At 38.7% G+C, this 20,553-nt stretch overlaps 2 protein-coding genes across 3 annotated transcripts; both read left to right on the top strand.

Moving 5' to 3' along the window:
- The first annotated feature begins 5,870 nt into the window (after positions 1–5,870).
- LOC111571164 (ICOS ligand-like) lies at positions 5,871–8,184 on the top strand. Of its 2 annotated transcripts, none has more exons than XM_023274245.3 (3): positions 5,871–6,230; positions 7,183–7,545; positions 7,722–8,184. In XM_023274245.3, the coding sequence occupies exons 1-3, from the start codon at positions 6,170–6,172 to the stop codon at positions 7,835–7,837; spliced, it is 540 nt and encodes a 179-aa protein (XP_023130013.2). In that variant the 5' UTR covers positions 5,871–6,169; the 3' UTR covers positions 7,838–8,184. The 2 variants fall into 2 exon arrangements, with proteins under 2 accessions (XP_023130013.2, XP_023130012.2); XM_023274244.3 differs by having other exon boundaries at positions 7,707–8,184.
- A 1,985-nt stretch (positions 8,185–10,169) lies between these two features.
- Positions 10,170–16,369, top strand: LOC111571163 (putative butyrophilin subfamily 2 member A3). Its single transcript, XM_023274242.3, has 3 exons — positions 10,170–10,413; positions 12,719–13,054; positions 13,192–16,369. The coding sequence occupies exons 1-3, from the start codon at positions 10,353–10,355 to the stop codon at positions 13,377–13,379; spliced, it is 585 nt and encodes a 194-aa protein (XP_023130010.1). The 5' UTR covers positions 10,170–10,352; the 3' UTR covers positions 13,380–16,369.
- Positions 16,370–20,553: the final 4,184 nt, after the last annotated feature.

Genomic DNA, 20,553 nt, shown 5'->3' with positions numbered 1-20,553 from the left:
TGAGCCTGAACTGGAGACATTGTCAAGCGGTGGAAAGAGGAGGAACTCCTTAACCAGGTTAACATGTCTTTTGCTGAGAAGGAAGAGCCTGAAGACTCAGCCAAATCCATGGTAGAGATTGTAGAGGTAGTCAAGATAAGTTCTCAGTGGCAAGGCACCAGGTATGGATGAGATTCACCCTGAGATGGTGAAGGCTCTGGACACTGTTGGACCATCTTGGCCGACATGTCTCTTCAGTGCTCTGTGGTCACTGGATACGATACCTGTGGACTGGAGACCAGGGTGGTGGTTCCCATTTTTAAATTATCGTCTTGGTCCTGAATCTTGGATTTTGGAGGAGCAATGTGGATTCAGGGGAGTTCAACCAGCCAGCCCACATACGGTTGGTGGATCTGAAAAAGGCCTTTGACCCTGTCCCTCAAGGAACTCTGTGGGTTGTAGTGCAGGAGATGGGATACTGGGGTTGTTGTTAGGAGCCATTCAGTCCCTGTACAAGCAAAGACAGAGCTGTGTTTACATTCTCAGCACAAACACATGTCTGGTGGTTTGGACTCTGCCAGGGCTGCCCTTTGTCTCCAACTCTGTTTGTCGTATTTATGGACGGGATCTCAAGGTGCAGCCAGAGTGAGGAGCATGTCTGGTTTGGTGACCTCAGAGTTGCTCTGTGTTTTGAGCACAACATGCTTCTGTTGGTTTCAGTGGACTGCGATGTAACAAGTTGCAGTGTGAAGCAACTTAGATGAATCAGCACTTCTAAGGCCATGGCCAAGGTTCTCTGCTGGTGAATTAATATCTCTGGGTTGGAGGGAGGAGCTGCCACAAGAAAAGAAGAGCAAGTATCTTAGGATGTTGCTCACAGCTGATGGGAATATGGAGCTTGAGATAGACAGTATGAGTTGGTGCAGGATCAGCAGTAATCTGGATGCTGTACCAGACTGTGGTGGTGAAGAGGAAGCTTAGCCAGAAGGTAAAACTCTCATTTTATCAATCAGTCTACATTCCAAACCTCAGATATGGTCATGAGCTCTAGGAAGTGACCAAAAGAACAAGTCACTGTTCCTCATGTCAACAACAAAGACACTAGAGAAGGAGGCCACTAAGACACCTATGACTCCCCTGAGGGAGTTACAACCTTTAGAGATTGGAGATTCTGTGCATACAACAACTGTTGCTGTGTTCTCCCATAACATCACTGTCGAAAGTTGATGTTAAATCTGGACTAGAGTTCACCAGAAGACACGTGGAGACTCTGAAGTCAACTGGAAGAAGGTTCTTAGGTCTGAGGAGACCAGGATGGAGCTTTATGACCATCAGACTAGATGATATGTTTAGTGAAAACCAAATAGTGCATATAATTAAACACACCTTACCCACTATGAAGCACGTTGGTGGCAGCATCATGGTGTGAAGTGAAGCACGGTGGTGGCAGCATTTTGTGCGTCTAGAGACACACAATCCTAACACAAAGAGACCAAAAGGGTAAGAGAAAGAGACATAAAATGAGCTTCCTGATGCTCACCATGCAGTGTGGAGACAGACAGCAGAGACTCTCAGATGAAGGTTTGAACCGTGAATGATGTGATGATCTACAGGAACGCTCTGTGTGATCTATGAAGGACAGTAAAGAAGTTTGTGTTGCTCTGAGGTTCAGCTACAGATTTATTGACGGTTTACAGTGTTTCTGGATTTTTGTCTACAGAACTGCTGAGAGAAACAATGAAGGTGTTTTAGACCAAGATCATTATATAATCACATTATTAGACACTTTCACTCAGTAGTTTTCCAACTCAAACAAGAATCAGAGACACAGTTTAGCAGAAATGACCATTTTGAAGTCTAAAAACACAGAATGCATTCTTTAATTAATCTATTGTAGTTTCAGGGGGTAAAAACTTCTTCATTGCTTCAATGGGTTTCAATGGGGACGTTCTGTCTCTAAAGTTCTGAATGTTCTTTCTTAATGAGGTTAAAGCACCCTGAAGTCCTCTATGTGCTATAAAACCCTGATTAGCTCATCCTTTTGTTGAAGCTCATCTGCTTTTATTGTTGAAATCAGGAAACATCTGACCAACAAGCAGTTAAACATCCTGGTGTCTCCAAGCTGCTCCCTTTAGAGAATCCAGACAGAAGAGCAGCAGTGGCATTTAGAGACTGAACAAATGTTAAAACAAGGAAAATAGGATGTTTAAATCAGATTCAAGTACAAACAGTGATAAAACTGGAGAACGTGACTATAAACTGAATTCATGTGAAAACTGAACAATCCTGTGTAAACTGCAACCTAATGGAGACATAGATAAGGCGACAAAGCTGGAGGTACAAGGCCTCTCTTTGTCTGCACTCATGAGTTGAAACCATAGTCATGATGAACTAAACAGAATACATAACTGGGGAAAACCCAGTGATAAGTATGGAGGGAAAGCATCAGGGGATTTTTGAGGAAAGGAGGTGGTTCAACTTTTTACTCCACCCAGTACTGATGTAAGGTTTCTTTTTCTGGAACAAATCCTGTTTTTCTTTTGCAGGAAACGGCCTGTTGCTGCCACCTTCCTGCCTGTACTCAGTTACAGAGATATTGTTTACATGAATAAATGGACCCACTCTCTCAGACTGCTGGATGCTGTTTATCATGGAGCTCTTAGATTTATAACAGACTGTAAACATCTCACTGTACTTCCTGGTTAACTGGTCATCACTGTCCACACACAGACTTCTCCACTGGGATCATTTCATTTACTAATCCATCCTTGCCAACATATTTATCCTCCTTCATGCCACAGAAACAGTTCAGCCATAATCTACATTTTCCACTAAACTCAGAAAAACAGCGTTTTCTTCCTCTGCTGTCTCAACCTGGAACTCACTACAGCAGAGACTGAATCTGTCCAACTTGATTCCCCTGGTGGACTTCAAACGTCTCTGAAATACGATGGAAATATCATCTCTTAGGACTTGTTCTTGTTCTTAGTGTTTTTACTCTTCAACATTATTGCCTGGTGCTTTTGCACATTCATTTAGATGTCTATGTTGTGTTTTGTCATGAACTTTTCTGTCTGTAACTCAGTGTTTTATTGTTATGTTGTCTACTTCATGTCCCTTAGTGATGCTTGTCAGTGACGTAATGTTGTTTTGTTGTTATTTGAGGATGAATCTCTCTTAAGAGTGAGATTCTGTGTCTCAATGAGATTCTCTTTATAAATAAAGGTTAAAAAAAATATATAAATAAAAATATGTACAGGCAACACAACAGATGTAAACACAATGAGGCCATTTAATCTCTTGGTTCTATTTAAACTCCAGAACTCTGCTGTACATGGATCAGACTATCTACCAATAATCTTATTTTTCTGGTCAAACACATCAAACCTGCTCAGTCAGCGATTAAAGTTCAATGAAAATAACTTTCTTTTCAATGATGTGATGAGGAAATAACTGTGAAAATTTCAGGTTTTTTTTTTTTATCTCTAATCATTCCCGAGATATTGTTGTTAACTGGAGATATTCAGTAAATGATAGTTTCATCAGCATAAAGATGAATAAATGCATTTAGGTTTTGACCCACACTGTTGACATAAATAGTAAAGAGAGTGGATCCTGAGACAGAACCTTGTGGAACACCTTCTGTAACATACAGAAAGCTGGAGGAGAAACCACAGAGCTGCACACATTGCTTACGATTGGTGAGATAATCTGAGAACCAGCCAGCAGCTTGATGTGATAGGCCAATATCTGACGGCCTCCGACATGAAATATCACCATCAACAGTATCAAACGTCTTAGATAATCAATGAAGAGTGCAGCACAATAATTCTAGGCGTCCAAGGCTTCCACAACATCATTTAAAACCTTCACTGAAGCAGTTACTGTACTGTTGAAGCTGCTTCCTAAAATCAGACTGATGAGGAGATAAGACACCATTTAAAGTCAAGAAGTCCTTGATCTGATCATTCACCAGCTTTTCAACTTTTTCAACTGCGAAGGATCGCCACCTTTCAATAAGGGGAGAATGAAAGCAGATTTCCAAACATCAGGAATGACATTTTGGACAGAAAGATTGAAAATATGTGATACTAGTTCAGCTGTGATATTTGCTGCCAGGTATAAATGTACAGATGTAGATTAATAAACTGTCCCTGTTAAAATGTCTTTCAACCCTCTGAACCACAAACATCCTTCTTAAAGTTAACAGAATGAACGTTTCCAACACTGCGACACAAAAAGAATCCTGCAAAGGTTTAACAAATAAATCTGGACACTTTCTGACTTGTTTGGACAGATTTGAGTCATTTTGGACATTTTTGGGTCATTTTTGGACAAATTCTGAGTTATTACGGACAAAGTTGAAGTCATTGTGGCACATTTTAGTCATTTGGGGAAATTTATAGTATTTTTGGACAATTTTCAAACTACTTTGAACAAATTACATCTGTGTTTTTGAGTAATTTTATCCAAATTTTGGACAAAGTTTGAATCATTATGGGCATGTTTTAGGAATTCTGGACAATTCTGAGTGAGTCTGGACAATATTTGAGTCATTAAACACAAATGTTAGGAATTCTGAACACATTTTGAGGCTCAGTTTCAGACTCTTTTCCTGCAGACAGAAACCAGGACTACAGTGTCGTCCTTCATTCAGGGCTTCGCAGGAAACAGCGTTTAGACAAACTTAGAAAAATCATGTTTATCATGACAACTTTGAGTTTTTAGACACTTCTACAACTCTAAAATTTCTATGATGAAATGGTTAAAAACACACAAATCTTTGTCAAATAAAACAACAATTCTGATGAAGATGACATTTAATGTTGGATCTGGAAGGTCCAGTCTCTGGTGGATCAGAACTCCTGGATAGAACTACACCATGAAAACTAAAGAACACGCCAAGAAACTTCAAATGTCCACAAAGAGACAAACAGCTCCCCCTGGAGGCTTCCAGCTGCTGTTACACATCTGCTGTAGGACTACAAACTCCATCAAACACACTGAGGAAGAAAATCTCATCTACAATCCAGACTTTTCATGATTTCAGTGCATAAATATTCTTTATACATATCCTGTATGTTTAATGTGTAAACCTGCTGACCCGTACCTCCGTAATCTCCCTGAACGAAGCCTCAGAAACCGACTTGGAGATGCAAGAAAAGCATGAAGAAGTTCTCATGGTGAGTCCTGTTTCTCTGCCAGGTCTGATTAGAAAACCGGTTAGTATTTGTGATGATGTTTATCACAGAGAATATTCAGCCAACACCATAAACCCAGTCTCTACATGCATGGTTCCCACCATGAAGCATGGAGGAGGAGGTTTGATGGTCACTGTTGGGGATTTATTCCAAACTGAAGGAACCCTGAACCAGCATGGCTACCACAGCATCCTGCAGCGACATGACATCCCATCAGGTCTGGTTTAGTTGGACCATCATTTATTCTCCAACAGGACAATGAGCCTAAACACACCTCCAGGCTGTGGAAGGACTATCTGACCAAGAAGGAGATGATGGAGATGACCTGGCCTCCACAGTCACCTGACCTGAACCCAATCCAGATGTTTAGGATGAGATGGACCTCAGAGTGAAGGCAGAAGGACCAACGGGTGTTCAGCATTTCTGGGACTCCTTCAAGACTGTTGGAGAACCATTTCAGGTTCTACCTCATGAAGCTGAAGGTCCCACAGCGACTGTCCATGAACCAGGAGAACCAACAGAAACATATCAGACCTTCATAGTTCATCATGATTCTTTGTTGACACACTGAGCTGCTGCAGAGATCATGAACAGTCTGGCTGGTAAACAGGAAGTTCCAGACCTCAGGAAGGTTTCATGTCTCAGCAGCTACAAGCTCCACCTTCAGGTAGAAACAGGAAACTATTTCTCTGAACAGCTTCAGTAAAGATCAGACATGAACTGGTGTTAACTGGTTCAACTTTGGTTTATGTTGGATATTTGTACCAAACTAAGAACTGAAGAAGAAGAAGAAGAAGACGGTAAAACATCGTCATTCTGCTGTTTGCTGTTTCCTGTTCTGTCTGAAGTCTGAGGTCACATGATTTACTGGAAACAGACCAGAAGCTCAGTTTTTGAAGTGGAGTTTAACGAATTTTGGCGCCATTTATCTCACGTGTCTTTACGCTTTGCATCAAACTACCGGATCAGAGGAAGAAGAAGACAGTAAAATGTCTGCTGGAACATCTGAGTTATTCTGTCTGATCTGTTTCCTGGTCTGTTCCTGTACAGGTGAGTTATAATGTTCATTTATTATAATATTCATTATTTCCACCTCTGATGGACCTGGACAGGCTCTTATTTTGTAGGAATCAATGTATTTACCAACAGTGTAATAATGTGAATTACTGCATATATTCATGTTTAAGGATGTATTTACATTTAAAAACAACTGAATAAAGTTTCCATTTTAATTGAACCATTTAGTATTTTTTTACTTTTTAATTAGTAATTTTTCCAACAGAGATCAGTCCTGATCAGAACCACCAAATATGAATTCAGTTATTATTATTATTTATTATTTATTATTTATTATTATTATTATTATTATTATTATTATTATTATTGTTATTGTTATTGTTATTATTATTATTATTATTATTATTATTATTATTATTATTATTATTATTATTATTATTATTATTATTATTGTTATTATTATTGTTATTATTTATTATTATTATTATTATTATTATTATTATTATTATTATTATTATTATTATTATTATTATTATTATTATTATTATTATTATTATTTTAACCTGTTAAATACAACTTAGTCCACATATTCAAACTTCCACAATTATTATTTCCTCCATATTGAGTGGAAATGTTTCAATCAGTGTGGAATCTGTTAATGATGAACAACTAAATGGATTCTAATGAACTAAATGGACTCTAATGAACTAAATGGATTCTAATGAACTAAATGGATTCTAATGCAGGATCGTTTATTCAGTGTCAGATTTTTTTTTGTTTGTTTGTCTTAAATCACGCTCAGGACCTTCTGTAATCTGATTACATGTAATCAGTTACTAGCCAGCCCTGATTCCTCTTCATCAACCTGATGAATCCACTGATGACTAAAACAACAGAAGCAGCAGCTCAGAGTTCATGGAGGAGTTTAGAGGTTAAACTCTTCTCATCTGGATCAACTTTAACTTCTCTATTGTTTCTTCTTCAGCTCAGAAAATCATCACAGCTGCTCTTGGACAGGATGTCATTCTACCATGTGAAGCTCCCCAGAAGAACATCTTCATCCTCCTCACACCTGTAAAGTGGAACAGACCTGGGCTGGAACCAGAATATGTTTTTTTCAACCAAGGCAAACACTTAGATCCAGAGAAGCAGCATCCATCTTATAAGAACCGGGTGGATCTGCAGGACAAAGAGATGAAGGACGGAGACTTTTCTCTGGTTCTGAAGGATGTGACGATGGAGGACAATGGAACATATGAGTGTTGGGTTTTCCAGAGAGAAACAAACGACTGGAAGACATGGAGTTGGAAGATTGAAACCACCATCAACCTAGAAGTTGTTGAACCTGGTGAGTTTGTGTTCAGAGTTCAGTTTGTGTCTCTGATGAAGCTGCTTGGTCTCAGATCAGATGTTTGTGGTTTATAAAGATGTTGCTGATGAGACTTTGGAGAAAACAGCTGATCTGACTGATGTTCAATCACCTGATGTCTCTGATATCTCTGTCTGTAGGAGACAAGGATGGAGGAGACAAGGATGGAGGAGACAAGGATGGAAACATTATACGATCAGTCCTGGCAGTGATACTTGTTGCTTTGGCTTCTGTTGGTCTCCTGGTCTGTAGAACTCTAGATGATCCATGAAGAAGAACCCAAACCTCCCAGTTCCTCCTGATGATGAAGCAGCAGCTGAACAGATGTTCTGAAACGAAGACATGAAAGTTTTTCTGAGCAGCAGCAGAACAAACTGTAAATGTGAACAGAACAGAATGAAGCTGAATCCACCTTTTCTCATGTCTTAGTCTGAGCAGAAATCCCTGTTGAAGCCTCCGACTGAATCTGGTGAAATAAATGAATGTGTGATCATCAGAGACGTGAAGAAGTGGACGGCTGTAGTCCTCTCTGAAAGCTCTGAAATCATCTGAACATGTCTGAAGGAAGTTTGTTTACTGCTTGAAAAATAAAAGATTAACATGTTTTTATTCCCTGTTCACAGAGTTGTAATGTGGAATGTGACCAGCAGCTTTACCTCAGCAGTGTTTAAATGTCAAGTACAGCAGCTAACCTGGAGATAGAGTCCATACAGGATGCTAGCAGCACAGGCTAGTGCAGTGGCTAAGCTAAGCTAAGATAAGATAAGATAAGCTAAGGTAAGGTTATATCAGCCCCAGGTTGCTACCTGGAGTACTGATGTAGTATTAGAAGGTTGGTAGTAGTACTACCTGCAGTACTGATGTAGTATTAGAATACTAGTGAACCTTCTGGTGAAGCAGTGGGCTTTAAAGCCTCAGAGGTTCATGAGGCTTCATTTGACCATCAGTGGTGTTTATTGGTTAAACCTTGGTTTGACAATAATAATAATAATAATAATAATAATAATAATAATAATAATAATAATAATAATAATAATAATAATAATAATAATAACAATAATAATAATAATAATAAAAGAAGAGGAAGAAGGTAAAACATCGTCATTCTTCTGTTTGTTCTGTTTACGGTTCTGTCTGAAGTCTGAGGTCACATGATTTAGTGGAAACAGACCAGAAGCTCCTGTGTTCCAGATTATCTGGTGTTTAGATTATCTGGTGATTCCAGCGTTTCTGAGGCAGATGTTTTGTAGGCGTGGCTTTTCAGGACCCCTGACCGACTAACCAGGAGATAAACAATGGGACAACTTCGTCTATAAAATGAGATTTCTGCTGTTTTTTGACTTTGGTCTTGATAACATTATCAGAAAATAAGAGGCGTTGTCATTTTAAAGCTGACAGATTGTCAGATTACAGGAAAGAAACTGCTGCAGTGGAGCTGTGATCACTGGTTCCTGTCATTATTCTGTTCTAAGGAGGCAGCAACCCTATTTTAACAGGAAGTTCACCAATCTGTGCGATTACAGAATGCTAAAGTGTTGCAGTTTAACATCGATGTACTGATACAGTGTTGGCAGGTTTAGATCACATTTCAGCTACACCGTCTTATTTAAATACTAAAACAGTCCAGCAGCAGCCAACGTATTGAATTGGAAATGCAGAAATTCAGCAGAATTCACAGAACATTCATATTGAAACCCGCAGTAGAAGGTTGTTGTGTTAAACTACTCTAAACTGTGACATATCATTGAGAAAAGATAGTAAAGGACATTTACAGCTACTGCAGTGGTAGTTTGCATCTACCAGGACTGATTTATTTATTTATTTATTTATATGTAGTCTGTAATATGTACATATTGTAAACATTTTTACTCTATTTCAAATAATTTTAATTTTTATTTCAGTCCGATTGTGAGTTTTTGCAACAAAAACTTCAACAGTCATGATGTGAACCAGCTGCTGTATGTTCTGTCTGACAATAAAAGTAGCTATTCTATTCTATTCTATTCTATTCTATTCTATTCTATTCTATTCTATTCTATTCTATTCTATTCTATTCTACTCTTCTATTCTATTCTATTCTATTCTATTCTATTCTATTCTATTCTATTCTATTCTATTCTATTCTAAACTATTCTATTCAATTCTACTCTATTCTATTCTTCAGGTTCAGTAGCATTAATATCTTCGTCTCTATTGATTCTAGTTCTACGCGTTTATAAATATAATTTCTATAGAACCAGTGGATTGTAAACACAGTGAACTGGTTCCATAGAACAGAATGCTGGTTAACCAGTTTAATCCCAGTAAAATAAATAAATCCAGAGTAACTGGATAAAACCAGATGAAGGTCTGGAAGTTCTGGAGTCACGATGCTAGATCTCTGGTTGAAATCCTATCACATGGTTTCTAGAATCTCTCCTTAGAACGTGTTTAAACTAAACTGACCTCAGATCCACCAGTTTAACTGCAGTAATCTCTGGAACTGAGCAGATTAATGTTAAAGCTGCAGTTTATTACCGTCAGTGTGTTTTCAACAGGCATCTCCAGAGCCACCTATGATCTAACAGCTGCCTGAATGTCACCAGATAATCTGAACACCAGTTTATTCACAACACCGAGGCGGAGTTCAACGACTTCCAGCGCCGTTACTTTCTGCTTCACGGATTCTTTTCTAAAGTAACATTCAGTAAATCACATTAACGTGAGTTTACTGGATAAACTTTGTGTTTTTAACCGGATATTTTTAGCAGACTACCAGCGGATCAGAGGAGGAAGAAGACGGTAGAATGTCTGCTGGAACTTCTGAGTTCTTCTGTCTGATCTGCGCTCTGCTCTCTACCTGTACAGGTGAGTTCTGAACGGAAAACACTCCGGACTCCTGTTGTGTTCTTTGCTGCTCTGTTCGTCCGCAGCAGCTCCAGTTTAAAGCAGGGGGTGTCCAACATGCGGCCCGCGGGCCAAAACCGGCCGTCCAGAGGGTCCAATCCGGTCCTAAAGTGTTAAAAATGACAGAGAGGACATGAACTGTAAACCAGTGGCGGTTCTAGAAGAAAGTTACTGAGAGGGTGCAGTGTTTAATCACAAGCGAACAGTAAAAACAATAATATTTAAGCACTGAAAACTTTTATTTTGCTTTATATTAAAAGCAAACCAACGTTTATTTATTTCTTTACTGAAGCACTGAAGTTGTCAGGACCAGTGTTGAAATGTGGAACATCAGGAAGATGGAATGAAAGGGGTTTAGTTTGCTGCTGTTCACACTCCACTAGACTTAGAACTGCAGTATCAGGATACTGCTGTCAGGAAAACTGGTCCTCAGATACATTTAGATCCACGGCTGGTCTGGATTCTATACTTAGTCTGTTCCTGGACTCACTAATATCTGTGGAGAGGTACACAGTAAACATAGTTCACAATTACAATCAGGTACCATATGCATGTACTTTTAAAATGCACAATATGCATTTGTTTATTTTTTAAAATACAATATTCATTATCAATGACACACAAAAAGAATTTACAGCAGAAAGCAACACTTTATGGACACATCAATTAATTATAATGACACTGATTTACAGATTGCAAATATGAACACATTTTCTACTGGTTCTTCCTCTGGTTCTTCCTCTGGTTGTCCCTCTGGTTCTTCCTCTGGTTCTTCCTCTGGTTCTTCCTCTGGTTCTTCCTCTGGTTCTTCCTCTGGTTCTTCCTCTGTTTGTCCCTGTTTCCTTTTTGTCTTGCTTGTGTTGTCCGTCTATTTTTTCTGTCGTTTTGTTTCTCGCTTTTGTCATTTTTTGTCTAATTTTTGTCATGTGTCCATTTTTTGTCATCCTAACTTTTTGTCTAATTTTTTGTCCCTTTTTTGTTTTTGCTTCATGTCGTTTGTCCAGTTTTTTTGTCATTTTTTCTCATTTTTCTCTTTTTGTGTCTCGTTTTTATAATATTTTGTCTTGTTTTTGTTGTTGTCCTTTTTTTGTCTGGCTTTTGTCATTTTGATCGTAAAATAAAATCCTCTATTGTTCAGTTCCAGGTGACTAAATGTTGTGTTCCTTTGTAGACACTCTGGAAGTTGTAATGTGGAAATGATAAACTGAGGATGAATTTTGATGAAACTGAATTTATTTTTCTTCATACATTTCAGGTTGTTCGTGATGCTTGGTAAAAAGATAATTCCTTAAATGTGAACATTTTTGCACTAAAACAGAGGAACCTTTAGGAGTTTGGTTATTTATGGGTCACTATGCTGTGGTTTTACTGGAGATCAAACTGGACTAGAATGAGTTTCACACTCCTGAGTTAAACTCTTATCCAGAGAACCTTAAAGACAGAAATGTATCTGTCCAAACCCTACTTTCTACTTCCAGTGAGAATTTTTCCTCTAAAAGCTACTAGGAGGAACATTTTCCAGTCTGAGATGAACGTTGATCATGAGAGACAGGAGGTTGGAACTTATGATCTGCAGAACATTTCAGCTTCTAGATCTGTAAACGTAAACATCCAAATTCTACACATTTTTAATGTAACTCCACCTGAGTTCAACTTATTCTCCATCTTTGACGCAGTCTGTCTGAAACTAAAACAGAATCTGATTGTTGTTTAGGCTGCTGTGCTTTTATTTGACCACCAGGTGGAGCTGCAGACTCAGATGAAGAAATGGAGAAACAACATTTCTATGTTTTCTGACTCTGGACTGATCACATTTTGGAGCTTTCAAGTCAATTTGGACGAGTTTTGACTAGTTTTTGACAGATTTTTAGTTGCTTTTTCACATATTTCTTGATAATTTAGGACAAGTTCCAAGTCATTTCAGGTCATTCATGACAGGTTTCTGTCATTTTGGACACATTTGGGTCATTTTGATGAGTTACTTTACAGACGTTTAGGCCATGTTTGCCACTTACCTTTGGACCATTTCAAGCTATTCATTGGACTTGAACTAGTTGAATTACAAGAAAACAAACTGGAAAAATTGGGGCATTTTAAACCTTTGTCCTGTAGTGTTTGTGAAAAAACATGATTCCTCTTCATCAACCTGATGAATCCACTGATGACTAAAACAACAGAAGCAGCAGCTCAGAGTTCATGGAGGAGTTTAGAGGTTAAACTCTTCTCATCTGGATCAACTTTAACTTCTCTGTTGTTTCTTCTTCAGCTCTGACAGCTGATCTTGGACAGAATGTCACCATGCCGTGTCAATTTTTTGGCAACAAACACAACAACATCACATTGTTAAAGTGGAGCAGACCTGATCAGGGACCAGACAGCTACATTCTTCTGTATGAAGATGGACGCTTTCATCCAGACAAGCAGCTTCCGTCTTATAAGGACCGGGTGTATCTGGAGGACATGGAGACGAGGGACTTTTCTCTCATTCTGATGAACGTGACGATGGAGGACAGAGGACCATACGAGTGTGATTTTGTAGAGGAAGGATGGAATCAACTCAGCAGAACCACCTCCACCACCTTCCTGGAAGTTGTTGAACCAGGTGAGTTTGTGTTCAGAGTTCAGTTTGTGTCTCTGATGAAGCTGCTTGGTCTCAGATCAGATGTTTGTGGGTTATAAAGATGTTGCTGATGAGACTTTGGAGAAAACAGCTGATACCTCTGATACTTCTGTCTGCAGGAAACAAGGATGGAAACACCGGAGATGGAGGGAACAAGACTAGAGTCATTGTAGGATCAATATTGGGTGTGATTCTTCTTCTTGCTGTGTTGGGTTCTGTTGGTTTCCTGATCTATAGACGACTCATGAAGAAGAATCCAAACCTCCCAGTTCCTTCTGATGAAGCAGCAGCTGGACAGATGTTATGAAGCAACAACATGAAAGTTTTTCTGAACAGAATATACCAAAATATACAGAAGTACTCGTTCTAAAAGTATCATTACTGCACATATCAGAGGTGTTGCACTGATTTTTTCTTGATGAATAGAAGGATATTATGTAGTGGACTGAGGAGCAGAACATTCCAGATCAACACCTAAAGATCCAGAGACTCTTTCCCAAAGCACTAAAACTTGGTAAGAAACCATTTTAGGAGACATCTAATTCAAAACTCACCTCCAAATGGAACATCTGCTGATGGGATGTTTCCTACTGAAGAACCACTGACGGCTCTCTTGGAGACAACAGGATGCCTCATACCCCCACCAGAATCTGATAAGGGTCATAAAGGGTCAACTGTTTGGAAAACCACACCTCTAGAGAAGAGGACTGGCATTCTTCAGTGACCTTCTGATCTCCATACCTAACAGTCAGAACCTGCTCTGCAGGAATGAATTGAAGAGTTTAAATCAGAACATGAAGGAAATGCAGCATCACCAGAGTGAAGATCTGGACTCATTCTCTGATAGCAGGTTGATCAGGACCAGGATGGAAGAAGAACTCATCTGAAGTGTTTGTGGAGAAGCTCACAGGAGACACCAACACCTCCTTCTGTCATCACAGACCACAACCATGAAGGCAGAGAGACTGTTTACTCTCAGCAGATGTACTTCCTAGGTCTTATTCTTCTTCTTATTGAATGTAGATACAGGAGGTCCTGGACTTTTCCCCAAAGTTCCGTTCCTACGGATTGATGTCAGGCGATTTTCACTGTAAGTTGGAACTCTGGCGAACATGTATCAAAGCTGTTATGTACATCACAACATCAATCAGTTCTTCACCTAAGTCATGAATACCAGTGACTTTCATTTATGTCTGAATCATTTTACAAGAAGATAACAGAATATGTTGCTCTGTTTTTACAGCTTGATCTAATAATGCTGATGTTCGTGGGCATCTCGCCCTGTTCCCAGCATTTATTATTAATTATAACTAATTTCACTTCCATGGAGACGGCTTTCTTTTTCTTCCAAGCATCAGAAGAGTCTGACTCGTGCTACGTGTCCATGAGATCTGTTTTTCCAACAAACCAACATTTTCAGACCGACATGGCGGTTTGGCTGCAAACGTTCTCTTTTATTTCAAAAAGATTTACATGAAAAGTATTTCTGAAAGCATTTGAGGCGAGAAATAATCTGTGCAGCAGCTAAATCTGTGCTTGTTTTAGTTCGACTAGTTTAGATGTTTGACAAAAATTTCATGATGCGTTGGACCTCCGCTGCCCGCAACAAATTTACATAAAGTAGAAGTGGAGTCTACTTTATGTAAATGAGCTTTGGCTCATTTACATAAAGTACACTCGACTTCTACTTTATGTAAATGAGCTGCGGCTCATTTGCATAAAGTACACTCGACTTCTACTTTATGTAAATGAGCTGCGGCTCATTTGCATAAAGTACACTCGACTTCTACTTTATGTAAATGAGCTGCGGCTCATTTGCATAAAGTACACTCGACTTCTACTTTATGTAAATGAGCTGCGGCTCATTTGCATAAAGTACACTCGACTTCTACTTTATGTAAATGAGCTGCGGCTCATTTGCATAAAGTACACTCGACTTCTACTTTATGTAAATGAGCTGCGGCTCATTTGCATAAAGTACACTCGACTTCTACTTTATGTAAATGAGCTGCGGCCCACTCCGGAGAGATGCACTGGATCGCAGCTCAAACCACCGCAACCAAACCAGCATGCAACATGCGGTGCATTTCACATAGACAATGAATGGGATGCAGGAAATTGCCGGATCTAGTGGAGACGTACCTTTATGCTTAGGAGCCATAATGAAGGACAAAAAGTTAGTGAATGTAACACAATCCAAGGTGGAGTACAACCAGAGAATGGAAACAAAGCCGTCTGACAGCAGTGATGACGGATTCATCCGCTCCACTCTCCAACTAGTTCCACATAACCAGTTCTGATGTAACAATGAAATGCTGTAGGTCGAGGACGCCGTAAACCGAGGACCTCCTGTACTTGTGTTTTTAGCCATGTTATGAGTTTACCTTCATGTTGTCTAAAGTCTACAATTTGTAAGTTTATTCTTATGTTTAAACCTTTCATTATTATCCCACAAACCAAATGAGACATACATGTTGTGTTTGGTGTCATTCTAATCACCTATTCAATATTATTTTGGATCTGTGATTGTCATTGATGTTTATCAGTTGGAATTCTACATTTAAGAAATGAACTAAGAGTAAGTTCTACAGGTATCTGGCCTCTGACCTCCCAGACAGTGAAACTTAACACCACCCCTTAGGAGGAACACATCCATGGTGCTGATTTAAATCTGGCTCTGAAACTTTCTACATAGAGGAAAGTAACTGGAATACAAGGTTTTTAAGAAAAGTGCAACTTGCCGGCCTTAAGAACAGAACTCAGCTTTGAAGGCAGAAGAAGAGGGCTCAAGCTCAGAGAAACTCATGATGACTTAAACTAAAACAAAGGGTTTAATCTGGCTTATTTTATGATGGCTTAAAGAAACAAATAACTTTAAACTGGGGTTCGTTTTTCTGTATTTTACTTAAAGTTGGACTTCTTAAGTTCACTTTAATAAAACAACAGTGTGAACATTTTCTGTATAACTATGAGCTTTGACTCTTAGTGTTTTTACTTCGGCTCTTTTCCAACACAAACCTGCCAGAGTTCCTCCTGGTCTGTGTTCCTGAACATCTCATCCATCATCTCAGCTCCACATCCATCTTCCTCCTAAAGGCCACACAGGTTCACTTTCCTTCTGATAAACAGTCAGTTTACAAATGATTAGAGTGATTCTAAATTCATCGGCTTCTTACCAGCTGCTTCCAGTGACAATCACAGTTCATTAGTTTATCTGCATTTATTCATTCATTTATCCACTGTGTGTTGTTGTTTATTGTTTGTTCATAATTAATAAATGTTTGTGTGTAATTATCATCGGTTCTACCGTGTATTTCTTTGTTTTGGGATTTGGAAGTCAATGAAATCAGAACTTAAGAGTTTCAGAAACGCTGAGGATGATGCCTCTAAATTAACGAGTGCAAATGTAATCATAAAGTCTAGTTTCTACCATTGGGTGACACTTTAATCTGCATTGTTTGGTTCCTGTGTATGAGGCTAATCTCTACCACATTTTTCTACAATTCTTTGTTGACACACTGAGCTGCTGCAGAGATCATGAACAGTCTGGCTGGTAAACAGGAAGTTCCAGACCTCAGGAAGGTTTCATGTCTCAGCAGCTACAAGCTCCACCTTCAGGCAGAAACAGGAAACTATTTCTCTGCACAGCTTCAGTAAAGATCAGACATTATGTTGGATATTTGTACCAAACTAAGAACTAAATAAGAAGAAGACAGTGAAACATCGTCATTCTGCTGTTTGTTCTGTTTCCTGTTCTGTCTGAAGTCTGACATCATGTGACTTCCTGGGAACAGACCTGAAGCTTCGTCACTGGAGTTTAATGACTTCCAGCACTGTTCACTTTTTCCTCCCGTCTCTTTCTGCTTCACAGATTCTTTTGTAAAACAGTTTTCACTGAACGACATCAACTTGTGTTTACTGGTTTGGGGGTTTTTTTATTGGATATTTACACCAAACTACCAGTGAGATCTGAGAAAGAAGAAGACGGTAAAATGTCTGCTGGAACATCTGAGTTATTCTGTCTGATCTGTTTCCTGGTCTGTTCCTGTACAGGTGAGTTATAATGTTCATTTATTATAATATTCATTAATTCTACCTCTGATGGACTGGACAGGCTCTTATTTTGTAGGAATCAATAACTAGATATATTCATGTTTGTTTTAAGGATGTAATAACTTCTACTGACTCAGAGTTTTCTATGATTCAAAGTGAGGCAGGGAGACATGATGTTTACTTTAGTGAGGACACAGTTGATAATATAAAGTGGATTCTGTCTGTTCACATAATGCTGTGGAGGGTTTGGTTCCATGATGTGTTCCAGCACTACTTTATGCTGACAGAGGAGGTTGGAAGTAATCAAGACAAGTTGGGACACCTGTAGGATTCAGTAGCACCAACTTTCAAGGCTTGATCAACCTCCACTGCTGCACAGCAGTTTTAAGGTGTTAACCCATTTCTCATTCCCTGAAAAAGGCCTTTTTGTATCATTCTGAAATGTACGTTATTTTTCAGTTTTGGGGAATTTTACCTTCTTTTAACCTCTGGCAGTTCACCACTTACCTTTGGACCACTTCAAGCTCTTCACTGGATTTGAATTCCTTGAATTTCAATTTTAAAAAATGGAAAAAATTGGGGCATTTTAAACCTTTGTCCTGTAGTGTTTGTGGAAAAAACATGATTCCTCTTCATCAACCTGATGAATCCACTGATGACTAAAACACCAGAAGCAGCAGCTCAGAGTTCATGGAGGAGTTTAGAGGTTAAACTCTTCTCCTCCGGATCAACTTTAACTTCTCTGTTGTTTCTTCTTCAGCTCAGAAAATCATCACAGCTGAAAAAATCACAGTTGATGTCGGACAGAATGTCACTCTACCATGTAAAGTTCCCAACAACCAAAGACCCATTGGGGTTGTAGAGTGGAACAGATCTGATCAGGAAACAGGAAACAGGAAATGTTTTTTCCTCCTGGTATGGATGGATTGAACCAGAGAACCAGCATCCATCTTATCAGGACCGGACAGATCTGCAGGACAAAGAGATGAAGGATGGAGACGTTTCTCTGATTCTGAAGGATGTGATGATGGAGGACAATGGAACATACGAGTGTTATGTTTATCAGACGGGAAAGACGATTGAACTCATCTGCAACATCAAACTGGAAGTTCATCCACCAGGTGAGTTTGTGTTCAGAGTTCAGTTTGTGTCTCTGATGAAGCTGCTTGGTCTCAGATCAGATGTTTGTGGTTTATAAAGATGTTGCTGATGAGACTTTGGAGAAAACAGCTGATCTGACTGATGTTCAATCACCTGATATCTCTGATATTTCTGTCTGCAGGAGACAAGGTTGGAATCATTGTAGGAGCAGCAGTGGGTGTGATAGTTCTTCTTCTTGCTGTGGCTTCTCTTGGTTTTCTGATCTATAGACGACACATGAGGCAGAATCCAAACCTCCCAGTTCCTCCTGATGAACCAACAGCTAAACAGATGTTATGAAACAAAGACATGAAAGTTTTTCTGGACAATGTGTTCCAAAGCTCTGCATGTTAGAACCTGATGAAATGTTGTGGATGTAAAGTGTTCTGTCAGATGAGATCAGAACCACATAGAAAAGTTCTGATTGTCCAGAATGAAGCACAACTGATGAACAGAACTTTAGACTGAACTTGTTTTAATGTTTTATCTGATGATGTTCTCAACTGTTTACAGGGTAAAGGTGCAGATAATATTATGTATTTTAGATATATTTTATACTACTCAGTGTTCTGTGAGTTTCATCTTCATCCTATATTATGTTTTGTTGTTAATCTACAGATAAATGTAGTCCAGTAGAATAATATTGTTTCCTACTGAACTGTAGTGAAGGTTGAATAGAATAAACAGAATTTAAACTGATAGAATGAACTGTTACTTCACAGAAATGACTGTTTATATTATGACAGACTGTTAATAATGAACTTTACAGTAAATAATGAACTTTACAGTAAATAATAAACTTTACTGCTGCTTTTTCACTTCGTCTTTGATGCTAAACTGTTTGTCTTAGTTCTTGTCCTCTGTTCAATGACAATAAAGTTGAATCTAATCAGGTATCTGTGGTTCATTCTAATTTCTGTATCTGCAAATCTACACACACATTCCTGAAAACAGCCAGTTTACAGCTAATTAATAACAGTGATAAAACCAAACCAACTGAAAGCAGCGTTCAGCTGGACGTCATGGTGAAGAGAAACACCAGCTCTGGTTCTGCTGAAACTAATGACCAACATGTTTTACTGAGGTGCTGCCACCTGCTGGCTGCTCAGCTGTTTTCCTCTGCTGCCTTTTAACAAACAGCTTTAACTGGAGTTTATTTTAACACTGATCTGCTGTTCAGGTTGTTCTGGACACATTTGGTCATCAGTTGAGTTACTTTTTACCAGTTTTTGGGTTAATTTGAACACATTTTGGACAAATTCTGAACTGTTTTGGACCAGTTTTGTCATTTTTAACTACTTTATGTCAGTTTGGAGCATTTCCATTTCATTTTAAACAAACTGTAATCCTTTTCAAGAATGAATTTTGGACAAATGTGGAGTAATTTCAGGCGGATTCAGGCAGAGATGAACTGATTAAATGAAATCTGCTGATTGTCATTGAACTGGTCCAGAGAAAGCCCACAGTTGTTACCTGAGCATGGAAACTGTAGAAGTCATGAACTTCTGGGCTTTTTGTGACTCTGGATGCTGGAGGTGGACAGACTCCTTCACACTCTGACGGTTATTTCAGACAGGATTTATCTTCTGTAGTTTCCAGGAAGTGAATCACAATAAGTCTGGTGATGATCTGGATCTGCAGTCTGAAGTTTGTTGGGTTTGAAGGTTTGAGCCGTTTTCTAATCACCTGAGTTCAACTAATTCTCCATCTTTGACCCAGTTTGTCTGAAACTAAACTAGAATCTGATTCTTGTTGTGTTGGTTGCTGTGGTTTTATTTGACCACCAGGTGGAGCTGCAGACAACATTTCTATGTTTTATCACTCAGGACTGGTCACAGTTTGGAGCTTTCAAGTCATTTTTTTTCTTTACAAGTTTCAAATAGGTTTGGACAAATTTGTAATACCATAAGACAAATTTCAAGTAATTTAATAAAATTTCAGGCCATTAAGGACAAAGTTTGAGTCATTTTGGAAAATTTTCACACCATTTGGGACAGATGTTGTTATTATGGACAAATATTGGGACATTTTAGGCACATTATGAGTGCTTTTGGAGAGGTTTCAGGTAATTTAGGAACTGCTTGGAGTCCTTACAGTTTGAGTGATGTTTGACAATTTTTGAGTGCTCTTAGGAAAGTTTTTGTTGTGTTGGATAAGTTTTGAAGTTTCAAGCCATTTTGATAAAATTTTAAGCCATGTTTCACAGATTTTTAATTATTCAGAACAAGTTTGAAGTATTTTTGGAAAATAACACACACATTTTGAGTCATTTTGGACAGTTATCAGGT

This window comes from Amphiprion ocellaris, chromosome 23 (genome assembly GCF_022539595.1).
Source record: "Amphiprion ocellaris isolate individual 3 ecotype Okinawa chromosome 23, ASM2253959v1, whole genome shotgun sequence".
Taxonomy (NCBI): Eukaryota; Metazoa; Chordata; class Actinopteri; family Pomacentridae; genus Amphiprion; species Amphiprion ocellaris.
The sequence above is the reverse complement of the archived record's forward strand: the minus strand, read 5'-3'. Positions and strand labels throughout refer to the sequence as shown.